We start from the raw sequence: 14,003 nt of genomic DNA, 5'->3' as shown, positions 1-14,003 counted from the left end.
GATCCCACCCAGCTCCCTGCTGCTCCCAGCCCTTCTGCCTCTGCCCTTCCAGCAGCAGCACAGGCAGGATCTGTGAGCTCTCACGAGCTGCCCCAGCAGTGAGATGTTCTGGAGGCTTTGTGTTGGTTGGTTTGGGAGACCAGGTGCATGTAAGGGTGTGAAAATCTCAGACTGGTTTGGRTYWGAAGAGACCTTAAAGATAATGTAATCCCACCCCCTGTCCTGGGCAGGGACACCTCCCGCTGTCCCAGGGTGCTCCAAACCCTGTCCAGCCTGGCTTGGAACACTTCCAGGGATCCAGGGGCAGCCACAGCTCCTCTGGGCAGCATTAAAAATGAGTGTGTCAAGGCAGGGGCTGTCCGGGGTGGTGGGGAGAGCCACGGGGACATTTGGGATTGTCTCACCCAAGCTGACGGGACCATGATGGAGAGGATGAGTGTGGGCAGGGGGAGCACAATGCAACCCCTGGTGCTGCAGGGCACAGGCCATTGCTTGCAGGGCAATGCAAGTTTTCAAGCCCCCATTTATCTCTGTGGAATGAATCAGGCATGTTTTTGTCTTCCCTCTTTCTTCATCTTGAAATCTTGCTGGTTTGGCTTTTATCAGAGCAGGTCTGAGGTTTGGTTTGGGCAGACAAACCCTGCTGCCCTGAGTCTGAGCAGGGCTCCAGGGTGTGCAGTCACACAGGATGAGTTTGCTGGAGGTACTCCTGGTCCTTCTGCCCCAAACCATGGGAGCTGCAGGGTGGTGCCAGCTCCACAATCAGAGGGTCCTGTGCCATCCAGGTGTGACAAAGAACATCACACACCGAGGAGGATGGGGAGATACCATTTTCTTTTCTCTCACCTGTCACCTGTGCTGGGGATGCCGTTCCAGAGCCTCCCAGGACAGCCCAGAGCGTGGTGTTTCCCTCTTCCAGCACCGAGTGTAGATGGCACAGCTGCTCTCTGATCGTTCCTGCATCTCTGTATTTTGTAAATAAGCCCCGAGGCTACATGGTGGCTTCGTGTTTAGAAAACAGGATAAACAGGGCGATGTGATATCTATTTATTTGTGCTTTTATTAGTTCAGCGCAGAGCTCACAAAACACTTAGCGAGCCTCTATGAAATGAGCTTTCTAATGCTCCCAGGAGAGGGAAGAAACATTCCTGCTCCCCTTGGAGGATGAGGGAAGCTGAGGGCTCCAACACCCTCCCTGCCTTGTGCTGGCCAGGGTGAGACCATGTTGGGTGCAGGAGTCAATCCCAGATCCTGTTCTCCATTTCCAGTCTGAAGACTCAAATTGCCAGTTGCACGCCCAGGCTCAGCATCTGTGGTTCAGATCTCCTTTTCTGGTGTTTCTCCTACTCCTGGACGATTTTTGGGGGCAGATCACTGGGTATGATGGAAAAAACGATGAAACCTGGGTTGCTCCAAGAAGCTGTGGCTGGCCCTGGATCCCTGGAAGTGTCCAAGGGATTTTGGATGAGGCTTGGAGCACCCTGGGAYAGYRGAARGTGTCCCTGCCCACAGCAGAGGGTGGCACAGGATTTTCTTTAAGGTCTCTTATGGAGTTGGAGCATCCACATCCACTCTGGAAAAGGCCTCTCACCCTCACAGTGAGGAATTTCTTCCCAATATCCAACTTAAACCCATCCTCTGTCAGATTGAAGCCATTCCCTCTTGTTCTGTCGCTCTCTGCTTCCCAAGGAGGTGGGAAATTTGGGACTGGGCTCAGGAAGCATCTCCTTGGCAGAGACTCCGCACTGCAGTGGGTTTTTTGTTGTGCTGTTTGGTTTGGTTTTGTTTTTTTTCCAAGACAATGTCCTTGGTGAAGCAGGCTGAACTTTGGCGTGTTTTGATATGGAAATTTTTTGGCGACGAAGCAAAATGTCACATGTCTGTAATGCCCTCCCCATCCCTTCCCTCCAGAGTTGGGTTTTCAGGGAAAGGGACAGCACAGGAGTTGAAAATCTGCCCGAATGCACTAAATACCGTCAGAAATGGCAACCAAAAAAAAAAAAAAAAAAAAAAATCTTGGCATCATGGAGAAAATCTTAACATTTTGCTTTCTTTAGGAAAAAAGAAAAATAATAACCCCAAACCATCCAGGGTGATTGTCAGAAATGTTGCAGGAAAAATAAAATTATATTTTTCTAGCTTTCAGGTAAGGGTTTTGCTGCCCCTGGGTGTCTCAGCTCCTCCGAGCTTTGCAAGAGCAGTGCCAGGCGTTCTCAGAGCTGACTTTTTTTATTTCTTTAATATCTGGTGTAAGGAGGAGGCTGCTTTAACTGCTCCAGGTGGGTGTCTGCCTCCAATTTGGATTTCACTTGTCAGGTTTACACATGCTCTAAACATGCCATATGCCRGGGTTCAGCCGGGGATTGGAGCTGAGCATTAAGTGTGGGGTAATCCCATTAAAATCCCCAGGGATCCCCGGGCTGTGGGTCCTGCTGAACCACAGCCCACCTCACCATGCTGCCATCCTGGCTGGGTTTGTGGGGTCTTGGGAGGATTTTATGGAATAGGGAAGGATTTGAGGGTGCATTTAGGGAATAAGGATGGTCTTGGAGGGGCTACCTGAGCATTGAGTTGGGTGTAAATAATCCAGTCTGGATTTTCTGCCCARGTGAGCTCAAGCACCACGATCAATGTGAACACCTCACTTTTTTTTTTCCACAATTACCTCAGCAGGATTTTTTTTCCCCTTTTGCTAAATTCATGCGATAAAACGCATTAAATGTAACAGCAYGGAAAATAAAAGTTCGGTTTGCAGAGAGAGCCTGATTTAGTGTGAAGATAAAACAAGATAAAACAACTGGAAAAATGAAGCAGGATAAAAWAAATCCTGCTGGGGAGAGGCTGAGGTGACAGAGGAGGAGGTTGTGGGTGTGTCAGTGGCCTGAGAGTGGTCAGTGCAGCTGAAAATCCCATTCCTAAAACTTTCCCCCTGCAAAAGGGGTGATGCTTTGCCATCCCCTGCTCCCACAAAGTGGTGGATGCTCAGCTTTATCCCAGGACAGCTGAGATACGATTTTCCCTGCTGTGCTATTTCACACGGGGTGTGTGTGAGTGTCTTCCTCCTGCCCGTGCTCGTGCTGTCTCTTTTGGGTGAAAGAAATGAGAATATTCGGCAGCAAACGGGAAGAGCACGAAGCGGGGTGGCGGGGTGTGGGGGAAGAGGTGTCGGGAGGGATTGCCAAATATGCCGGGGAAAAATTAGCAGCTGCAAGTGTGCAAGAGAAAGGTGGAGAAGAAAAGGGATAGGGACAGATGGAGAGAAGGAGGGAGAGAAAGAGGAGGTGGGAGAAAAGGGAGGAGGGGATAATAGTGTGGAAAGAAATTAGTTAAAAATCCTATAGCCCCGAGCCCAGACGCCATCTGGATGGTGCAGGATACCGAGACACAGCTCCACATTCACCACGGAGGTGTCACAGATGCCTTGGCCAGGTAGGGTGGCCAAGATGCTCAGGATTAGAAATTTCCCATGCCCCAGGAGAGGGAGATGCCTTAGAAGAGCCCAATTTTGGAAGGAAAGCACCGGCAGCTGTCTGCCAGCCGGGGACCAGAGAGGAGCTGCTGCTGTTGGAAAAAGCTTGTCTGTGGTTTCCAGAGGGAGATCTGGGGAAAGTCCACTTCCACTGGTGCTGGAGGGTGAATCTCTGGGAGCAAGGATTGCTCTTTGATTAAACAAGCTCAGAGTCCCCCAGGACTGCTCTTCCCTACAGCTCTGTCGGTTTTTTCTTTTCTGGGTGCAGCATTAACCCCTTCGGTTGTGAGCATGGCTGAATGGCTGAGAGACAGAAGAGTTCACCTCAGGAAAAGGGGAATATTAGAAAAAAAAATGCTCTTTCCCATTATCTTTGCCTTAAGATTTCATTTTCTTTGCCTGCTGATGACTGTGACAAGGACAGGGTTTGTGGTGCCCACTGTGGGAGAAGCTGCTGCCCCAGGGGTGAAGCACATCTCGCTGGTGCAGCTTTGTCCATGCTTCCTAGCATTCCCCTACCCAGGCAGGTTTAAAAGGAGTTAGGAATGCTCTTTGGATCTCTTTTGGAAGAGGCAGTGTCCCAAAGGGAGCGCGTGAGGAGGAGGAGGTGGCACTTTCTGGCCAAGTGCTCAGTGTCCCGGTGGCACTGCAGTCGCTCCATCCCTCCCTGCACTAATCCCAAGGGAGCTGGACTCACTCCCTGCAGCACAGTGAGCATTTCAGCGTGCCCCGAGCTGTGTGGAGAAAGGAAAAATAATCTGGGAGCAGCAATGAGGCTGGGGAATGAAAGCCAGGGTGGCCCTGAGTCGGTCCCAGCGGCTGCGGGCGCCGTGGCTGAGCCGCCGGGCTCTGGTCCCTCACTAATTACTTCCAGGCCTGTTCTCCTGACATTTGCAAGCTCCTGATTAGAGCAACCAGGGAGAAATCTCAGAGGGAGAGGGAGGCCGAGCCTCACCGCTAATAAAAGCCGAGAYTGACAATGGGCTGGGAGGCGAGAGCCGGCGAGGTGCAGGGAYTCGTCCTTGCCGGCTCAGTTTCTTCCTGAGCCTTTGGGATGACGAGAGAAGGTCAGGGCTCGTTAACGTCACCGTGAGGRGCAGGATCCGCTGCTGCCATCTGCCTGGTGCCCCCAGGGCCCGTGCCAGCCTTGAGTCCTTCTCAGCCCGGCGGTATTTTTAGACACGGACCTGAACTGGAGCCACCCTGTGCAACCTCAGGTCTGAGACTGTCTGGGTGCAAAAGCTCCTCTGTTTCTGTGGCTGCTGACTTGGTGCTCCGTGCAGATTTTGCAGCCTCCTGGGTTTCAAGTTCTTTTTCTCCTTGCCCTTTTCTCGCCCGTGTCCCATCTCGCTCCCTTCATCTGACGGCAGTGCAGGCATTGGGGAGGGGTCGTTAGCCCCCTCATGGGACTGGGAGATATTTGTGATGGGCTGGCCCAAAGAGCAGGCCAGGAGAGGCTGCTCTGGCTGCCTGTAGCTCTGTCTGGTGCCCACAGTGGCCTCTGGGATGAGAGTGACTGAGCCCTGTCTCCTGCAGTCCCCTGCAATGACATTCCAGGCTGCTGGGTCCCTACCCACTTACATAAACACAGATCACATTAATTTCCCAGCCCMCTCTCTCCCCTCCCTGATGCCCCATATCCTCTTACCTGTCTACAGCTGCCAGTTTAGCTCTGTCTGTCCATTTATCCCCTGCCTTTGCATCTGCTCATGGATCCATGGCTCTCCAGCCTCCTCAGAATCCCTTTGTGAGGCAGACGGGCTTTTTTTCCCCTATAAATCTTCCCTCTCCCGGATTGCTCTGGCTCTGGCAGGCTTTGTGCTACACACACTCTATGACTACAGCTTCTATCCCAAGGGGTAAACACCATTTTCCCCAGCAAAGCCTGTGCTCCCTGCAGCATCCATGTCCCCTGGAGCTAATCCCGCTGCTGGACAAGGCTCAGCAGTGGCTGTGGTTTCACTGGTGGGGGCTGCCAGGGGTTTGTGCCGGCTCCTGCTGCTCCCTCCCTCCCAGCAGACACAGCTCCTCTGTGCCAGAGTGGGAGCAGCCCAGGAAAGAGATGGAATGTCCTCCCTCTCCCATCCTTCCCCCCGAAGAATCCCTGGCATGGGAGTACCCAACCTTCAGGGTTAAGCCAACTTTTCAGCAGCTGAAGAGCTTTCTGATGGAAAACTCAGCCCTGCTATTGTCCCTGCCTCCTTGGGCTCCCTGGCTGTCCTATTTATCCAGGCTGCAGTGAGCATCTCTCTGGTTCCAGGAGCCAACACACACCTCTGCAGGGCTAGCCCAAGGCTAGTGGGGTCACTGAGTCCCACTGTCCCACTGGCCTTGGGATCACTGAAAACCCCTTGCAAAACCTCTCTATCAGTTCTAACAGCTGTGTTTGGATCTCTGGATGAGGCTGGGGTCCTGAATTAGCCCAGACTCCTTTGTTGGTGGTTATTTTCCTCCTCTAGCCCCTGGAATGGGCACTGTGTGAGGAACACTGGCAGCGTGGGGTTTGTTTTCTTCTGTGGGCACACACAGATGGGTCTGGATGGTCACCAAGGTCTTGGTGCCCTCAGCTGCYGTTTGAGGAGATAAATGGTGGTCTGTGGGTGTCTCCAAAGGAGGAAATTGGCTGAAATTTATTGTTGATGGCCGGTGCTGCTCTGTTGTGAGTGGTGGGTGGGAAGCCCAAGGATCCAAGGATCTCAGTGTCAGGGAGCAGGGACAGGACAGGGAGAAGGACAGGACAGGGAGAAGCTCTGGAGCAGCCTTACACCATCCCATGGGGTGAGGACATGGGGACAGGACCCTGCTTCTCACAGGGCAACAAAAGTGTCCCGATTACCCAGGGGGAGATGCATCAACAGGTGGATTTGGGGAAGATGGRGTGGGCGAGGGTGCGGGCAGCCTGCTGCTTTGGGGGGTCATCCGGCGAGCACAGCGGTGCGTGGTGTGAGAAAAGCCCCTGAGAAAAGCAGCGGGGCTGGAGCGGCTCAGGGGCTGGGGGGTCCCTCGGGCGGTGGCAGCCCCGGTGTCTCGGCGGGAGCGCGGTGCGGCGGGGGTTAATGTGCGTGTCCTCCTGCGCATCCCGCCCCGCTGCCGCCCGCCCGCCCGTGTGCGGGGCTCGGGCCGTGCGGGAGCCGAGGCGCCGGGCAGCGCTGGAGCCGCTGCCATGACAACCCCGGGGATGCTGCCGGCCGGGGCCGGGGTGCTGCCGCCGCCGCCCCCCCGCGCCCCCCGCGCCCCGCTGCGCTCCTGAACCGCACCGGAGCAGCCGCCGACCCCGCGGGGGCTCCGGGACCCTCTGGGCAGAACCTCGGGAGGACATCGCCTGCAGCTCCGCGGGGAAGTTTCGATCTTGCGACAGAACCGGGATTTTGGGGAGCTTTATTGTTTTTCYWWTTTTTTTYYTTGTATTTTTTAAAAATTCTCCTTTCCCCCGATGATTTAAACAAAAGCGTAAGAGCCGGCGAACAGCCCAGCCCCGGCCCGCTGTGCCCCCGCCCGGTGCCGATGCCGCCCTCCCCTTCCTCTCACAGACACTCACGTTTCCTCCGTGGGTTATAAACTTTTGATGCCAGATCTCCGCAGCGCCTGCCCAGCTGCAGCTGAAAGTAGCGTCTCCAGCAGCCACACATCTGTGACCTTCATCTCGTGCTCCGCACCTTCTCTCCTCCTCTTCCTCCTCCTCCCCCCGGCCCTCCCGTCCTCCTCCCTCGCCCGAGGACAGCGGGACTCCCTCCGATGCCGCTCGGCAGGCTCAGCGCTCGCAGCCAGCCTTGCCGGGGGCTCTCCTGATCTCCGTGGAGCTCCGCAGCGCTCGCCCCGGTGGTTTTGCTCCCCCCCATCCCTCCTCTCCACCCACCCCTTCCCCCTTTTCGCCTTGTCGGGTGTGTTTTTTGCCTGTTGGAAAAGTCCCCGCTGCCCAGGATGGGGGTCGGTGGGTGCTTGGCCCTGCCCTGGAGGTGCCTGGTCGTCCTCTGTCTCAGGCTGCTCTTCCTTGTGCCCGCAGGAGTGCCCGTGCGCAGCGGAGATGCCACCTTCCCCAAAGCCATGGACAACGTGACAGTGCGGCAAGGGGAGAGCGCCACGCTCAGGTAGGAGCAGCTGGACTTGGGCCTGGGGGGGCTCGGGGGGGTCCTGATTGCGGCTTTTGGGGGAGCGCTCTGTGCCCAGCGGGGCTGCCGGAGGGTCCTGGGACCAGCGGGAGACTTCGCACGTGTCCCAGGGGCTTGTCCCCATCGCGGCAGGGGACGCTGCGGGTGGCGGCTCGTCCCCGTGGCGGTGGAGGGACGGTGTCACCCCTCTGGAGCGGTTTTGGAGGGACGGATGCGCCGGTGCTTTTCGGGCTGCAGCGCGGGGCTGGGAAGCTCCTGGGCGGGCTGCGGGCGCCAGACGAGGAGCCACGACCGGGGTTTAGGTGGCAGACAGCGAGTTAGCGCTGCCTGGCACTCCCGAAGTTGTGCCCGCGTTGGAGGGGACGGGGGTCCGTGCTCCTGGCACCGGGGCCAGCCCGCACTGCCAGCGGCTTGCCAGGGCTGCGATCCCTCCGAGGTGTCAGCGTTCGCCTCGATCGCTTTATAGTCTCCGCACGAACCCGTTAATATCAAATCAATCTTTTTACTCCAGGGGTGCATCTTATGAATTCTGATGGATGCTTTCCCTTACATTGTTTGCTGTCGGAGAGGCACGGGCGGCTGATATGCAGATGGGTCACTCCTGCGCCTCAAAGCACAGCAGAGCATCCCTTTCGTTGCCTGAATGAGTTACAGGTGTACGCGCTGCATTGCCCAGGTAGCGCGGCAGCTCTCCACAGGCACAGCAGCAGCGGGGCGGATGAGCAGAGAGCAGCGCAGCCTTTTTTTTTTTTTTTTTTTTTTTTGGAGGGCGCTGGGGAGGCAGAGCGTGGCTGGGGCTCTGGGTCGTGCTGTGCGTGCTTCAGGCAGCCCCGGCAGGACCCGAGCCGGTTAATCCGGGAGCCGTGGGACTCAGGAAAAGGAGCGTGGGGATGCTGGGACGTGAGCGTGGAGCAAGAGGAGTTTGTGTGCTCTCCCTGCAGCAGCGAGCAGAGTGTGCCCCCCGCCCGAGGCTGGCTGCTCCCTCGCTCAGACCTGCAGGATTTGCAGCAGAGCAGCTGCTCTTCCCCAAGCCACGCACGGCGGTGGCACAAGCGGAGCCGGTCACGCTCTCCGTGAGCAGCCGAGCTGGTGCTGCTGTGAGCAGAGGGTGCTGCGCTCACCTGGTGCCCGGGAAGGTTTTCTGTGCCCGAGCTGGGCTTTGGAAGGGGAAACGCTTGGTGCTGGTGGGAATCGGGCTCTGGCTGGAGGCTCTGTGGGTTCCTTGCTGCTCAGAGAGGCGGTGGTCGCCTGTGTGCCCTCTTCGTGCCACGGCCACTGCCTGACTTTGGGATGTTGCCTGTGCCGGGCACATCCGTGCCAGGGACCCGCTGGGACACACTTGTCATTGCCCCGTGACCCTGGGGGCTGTGGCACAGCTGGAGAGCAGAGGGCTCTGTCTCTCTGTGTGTTCCTAATTGAACTGCAATGATGATTAACCTGAGCTGTGTGAGCAAGGCAGTTTAAAGAAGGACAATGCCCCAGAGAGGTGCCTTTGGCCCTGGTGCTCCTTTCCTCGCTGTTGGAATTTGTCTCCGTGGTGAAGTGCAGGCTTTGGGGCTCTCAGAGGCGATGCTGGTGGAGGTCAGAGCAGGATGGGTGCCTGTGCCTGCTCCCTGGGGAGCCCCTGCCAAGTCCAGCCGTGCCTGCTGCCAGCAGAGGGCTGACTTGGATCTCCTTTTTTATTTTTTTTTTCTTTTCCTTTTTTATTTCTAAGCCTCTGGCCTCTTTTCTGTGCTGTTTGCAGTGGGGGGATGTTTGTGAAGCAGCCCCGGAGTGGTGGGAGATCTTAGCCTTCCCATAAGATATTCTTTATCCCCCAAATGCTGACACTTTGGAGGATGCCCCTGCCCCAAAAGCACCTGGTTTTACCCATTTCCCTCCTTGGYATCTGCTCCTGCCCAGGCTCTCCAGTGCACCTTCTCCATGCTTTTATCCCCTCCTTTCTCCTTTTCAAGTCCAGCTTTCACCTCCTTCAGGCAGGTTTCTGCCTGCAGCTCCCATTTGCTTCCAGTCTGCCCCATGTTTTCTTGCATTCCTGTTTCCCAGTGATCCTTCTCTTCCCTTCTCTTCTCTTCTCTCCTCTCCCTGTTTCCCAGCTGCTGCCCCTCCACATCCTCTGGGTGACCAGCAGTTTTCCATCTTCCCCTGGATTCTGGAGGTGGACAGAGAATTGCCAAATTGGATAGTCAGCAAGCCAAAGAGGTCACATCAGTCGTGGGTTGAAGGACAGGAGGACAAATATGGAACATCTCGAGGATGGGGCTGATGTTTATTTGCAGGCTGTGCAATCCTGTGGAGAGCCAGGCAGGGAAAAGTGCCCAGGGAAGTCTTTCCCAGTGGATGGTGTTATTGCTAAATTGTGTTTGCTTCTGTCACCCACAGGAGGAGGTGGTGGTGGTGTCCTCTGCTTTCCTCCCTGCAAATGATACTTTTTTGGGGGGTTCAAACCAGAGTTGGGCTTGGAAAAACTGAGAGCCACAATTCCAGGGTGTAGCTCTTGCAGAATTAGCCCCARTCCTGATGGGTCTGAGGGGCCAGGTCCTCTCCCTCATCCTGGTCATGAGATGGGCTGAGCCTGCACATCTCCCTGGCTCCTGCAGCATTGGTGRAAGCTCTTTGCTTTCCAAGATCAGCTCATTATCCACCCCTTGCWCTGCAGAAAGGAGCTGGGAGAGAGAGCAGACCAGATTGAAAGCAGTGGAGGAAACCTGGAGGCTTTTCAGGCTGCTTGTGGGTTTCCTGTATTGGATTTTGGGTGCTTCCATTTCCAGCTCTCCACCCTTTTTCCGAGGGAGGCTCAGCATAATCCTTGCAGAAACTCAGGCTCCATCTACAGGCAACTTGCAGGTCATCTTAGATCAGCAACAAATAATTTCCGTTTTAAGCAGAGATTGTTGGTAATTCACTCCTTTTTATTGCAAGAGCAAACAATTCCCACAATACTCAGSCACCTCTCCTCTCCGGGGAACTCCAGGCAGTGTGGAAATTCTCTGTGTGGTGTTAAAAATAAAACCAAGCTGCCTCTTTCCTGACTCAGGAACACAAAATTTGGGTGTTGAGATGGCAGCAGTAACTCATGTTACCCGCAAGTTTGGGACACAAAATGGAACAAGGAGCACACTGGTTGGAGATGGTCACTTTTGAACCTCCCAGCTGGAGTTTGATGTGGAAAAAAAGATGAAGTTCCTGCTTTTGGGAAGAGTGCCATTGAGTTTTGGCTTTCTCCACATGCCGCCTGTCAGATGCACACCCTGGATTTGCTGTCAGGTCATGGATGRCCATCCCAATGGGTTCATCCTGCTGGAAACCTTGGCTGGGTTTTATCCCAGCTGCATCACTGTGGTGGAAGCATCTGTGCATGAAACAGAGGGGAAACTGTGGCAAATATTCCCACAGTGCTGAAATGAGGATGGGAATGGGATCGTCCCTCTGTGCCACGAGCAGACCAATCTTTGTGACAGCCATCAGTGCAGTTCATGCACACAGAAACCACCAGCTGCTCAGAATTTCAAGGCTTGATAGTTTTATCTGTATTTAAGAAGTGTTGTTGGGTTTTTTTTTTTAAGGGAGAGTGTGTTCCAGTGGCTGGAAGGAATGGTTTGGAGATGGGGTGTGCTGAGTTTTCTCCATGGCTGTCACCACAGGGACACCAGGACTTGAGGAAATCTCTCTGTTACTCTCGGCCTCAGTTTCCCCATCTGTAAAATGACCCAGCAGCGGTGATTTGTCAGTGATAACTAGAGGAATGGGTGCTCATAGATGGTGCTAAGGCAGATGTAACTAGGCTTTTTTCCAAACCAAATAATACAGAGATGCTTTATCTCTGTGTATATGGGCAAATTTTCCAATCAAATCCCCTGGGCTTGCCTGCTTCTGGTGAACCCCTGGCCTCTTGCACTGCCTGTCCACGAAGGAGACCAAGAAGTCAGCATAGCTTTGCTCATTCGCATCCCAGACTCCGTGCCTGGCTGTGTTCCGTCAATTAGCGAGTGTGAGAACAATTCCAATTAAAAATAAAAAGCCCGAATACAACATCATGAGATGCTGTTCTTCCATTTATTTTTGCAATTATAGTTTTAATTATTTCTGACAATGGTGCTTTGATTCTTCTTTTTTTTTTTCTTTTGGAGTAATAACCTACCGCAGTCTATTTCCCAGCACACGATGAGACCTCAGTAAAATAAAACCAGCAGGAACAGGCAGCAGGACCACAGTCTCCAGGCATAGGTCTGGGAAGTCAGGAAATCACATTTTTTTGGCCTCTTTTTTCAGTCAAACCGCTGATATTCTGTGTACCTATCTGTTAATGGGGGTTGTGACACTCACCTGCCGCCCTGCAACAGCGGCCAGGGGCCCGGCAGAGAAGAGAAGCGTTAATGCAGCCACGTCTCTGCTGTTAAATCCTTGCTGGGGAGCGGGAAGAGAGTCACYGCTCTTTGTGTGCAAATGCTAAAAGCGTGGGGATTAGCGCAGAGCAGATTAGTGAGGACTTGCTCCATGGCTGCCCCTTCCTTCCCCCCCTCCTCTCCTCCCCAAAAAGTTTTCTGGAGCAGCTAAATATATACCTGCCGTTTCCAAGGTAGAGCTCGCTGCGTGGCAGAGCTGTAATTGGCGACTCAGGGAAATTACAGCCACGGATTCTGGCATTTGGATCCTCCTGGCTGGCATAATAATTTCTCCCTAGGTAGCTGGTATTTAACTTGTCTTATCTGCTCCTGATAGTTGTAATTACAGTGCCCGCTAATTTCGCTGTAATATTGCAGCCACTGGAAGGGTGGTTGGAGAAAGGTCAGAGGGTTGCAGGAGGGCTCCTTCCTCCCCAGCCCACTGCACCAGTGATGCTGCCAAAAATGCAGATGGTGAGCCTGTGGGGCTGGTACCCAACTTCCCTGGCTGTCCCCTTCCCACCTGGATGGGGATGGAGCAGCTGAGCAGCTCCCTATCATGCCGTTGTCCTTGGTGGCATCAGGGAAGGACGTGCTGGGGGGAGGTTAAATCCTGGTATCCCCACTGCTGTGGGATGAATGCTGGTCTCCAGCTCATGATCAGGGCTGGCTGGTTCCTGTGAGGTCACTGCTGGGGTTGTGCAGTGGGAGGCTGGCTGTCCCTGATGTTGGTTGGTCCTGGGCTGGTTGTCCCTGAGGTTTGGGTTCCTCATGGTTCATCGTCTCTAATACTGCTTGTCCCTGGTTGGTTCTGCCTSAGGTTGGTTTTCTCTGAGGCTGGTGTTCTCTGCAGTTTGTTTTCCCGGAGTCTGGTTGTCCCTTGAGGCTGGTGTGCTCTGTGATTCATTGTCCCTGAGGTTGGTTGTCCCCAGTGTTGGTTGTCCCTGAGGCTGGTGTTCCCCTGGTGTTGTTCCTGTGGTTCATTGCCCCTTGAGGCTGGTGTTCCCTGTGGTTTCTTCTCCCTGTGGTTTGTTGTTCTGTGGTCCATTGTCCCTGATGCTGGCTGTCCCTGATGTTGGTGTTCCCTCTAGTTTGTTGTCCCTGAGGTTGGCTGTCCCTGTGGTTCATTGTCCCTGAGGTTGGTTGTCCCCAGTGTTGGTTGTCCCTTGAGGATGGTGTTCCCTGTGGTTTCTTCTCCCTGTGGTTCATTGTCCCTGTGGTTTTTTGTCCCTGTGGTTCATTGTCCCTGATGTTGGCTGTCCCTGTGGTTCGTTGTCCCTTGAGGCTGAAGTTCCCTGTGGTTTGTTGTCCCTGATGTTGGTTGCCCCTGTAGTTTGTTGTCCCCAAGGCTGGCTGTCCCTGAGGCTGGTGTTCCCTGCAGTTCATTGTCCCCAGCTCTGGGGGTTTGCTTCAGAAAACACTGTTTTGGAGAGCACAGCGAGCTGGTGAGGCTCTGCAGAGCGACGAGGAGACCCTTGCTGTCACCTCTCCCAGGGCCAGCATTCAACCCCTCTTCTCTAGCAAAAAACCCACCCCACATGCTGAGTTTTTAAGCTCCACTAACCAGAAATAGTTCCAAGTGGTGATATTTACCTCCCGGGGATGAGATTGAACTGCTGGTAATCCTCGCGCTATAGGGTACAGAGATCTTTTTGCAAGGATAATAAACTCCCTGGTAATAGCTGTCCTTCCCCTGGATCACGCACGCTCCTCCAGGAGCTCAGGGCTTTGTTTCTGGAACAGGATTAGGTGTTAACGCTGCAAAACGAAACGGGGGCACAGTGGATGTCTTTCACATTCCCGCTTTCCGAAGAGTTTCTCTGTTCCCTTGACTGCTCTCACAGTTTGCCTCCTCCTTGCATTCCTCAGCCCTGAACCGTGGATGCTTTTTACAACAGCTGGACATATTGTTTTAAGTGATAATCTTTAGATACTGCAGCCGAGCAGGCAGTTCATAAGAAATATCTGATTCGGTGACTATCACTTCTTCTTCTGTCCTTGTGAGCAGCCTTTGAGGGTTAGGATGTGCTGGTTTTCTTC

General features: G+C 54.3%; 1 protein-coding gene across 1 annotated transcript in view; it reads left to right on the top strand.

Moving 5' to 3' along the window:
- The window catches only part of OPCML (opioid binding protein/cell adhesion molecule like), a 301,125-nt gene that overhangs the window by 184,312 nt on the left and 102,810 nt on the right, over positions 1 to 14,003 (top strand). Inside the window, exon 2 of the mRNA XM_057378779.1 lies at positions 7,473 to 7,557. Coding sequence (XP_057234762.1) covers positions 7,473 to 7,557 — 85 coding nt within the window. The remainder of the gene's footprint in view (positions 1 to 7,472; positions 7,558 to 14,003) is intronic.

Source organism: Malurus melanocephalus, unplaced genomic scaffold (genome assembly GCF_030028575.1).
Source record: "Malurus melanocephalus ecotype Western Australia unplaced genomic scaffold, MMel_1.1 scaffold_374, whole genome shotgun sequence".
NCBI classification, from domain to species: Eukaryota; Metazoa; Chordata; class Aves; order Passeriformes; family Maluridae; genus Malurus; species Malurus melanocephalus.
Note: the sequence above shows the minus strand (reverse complement) of the source record. Positions and strands in the feature narration are given on the sequence as shown.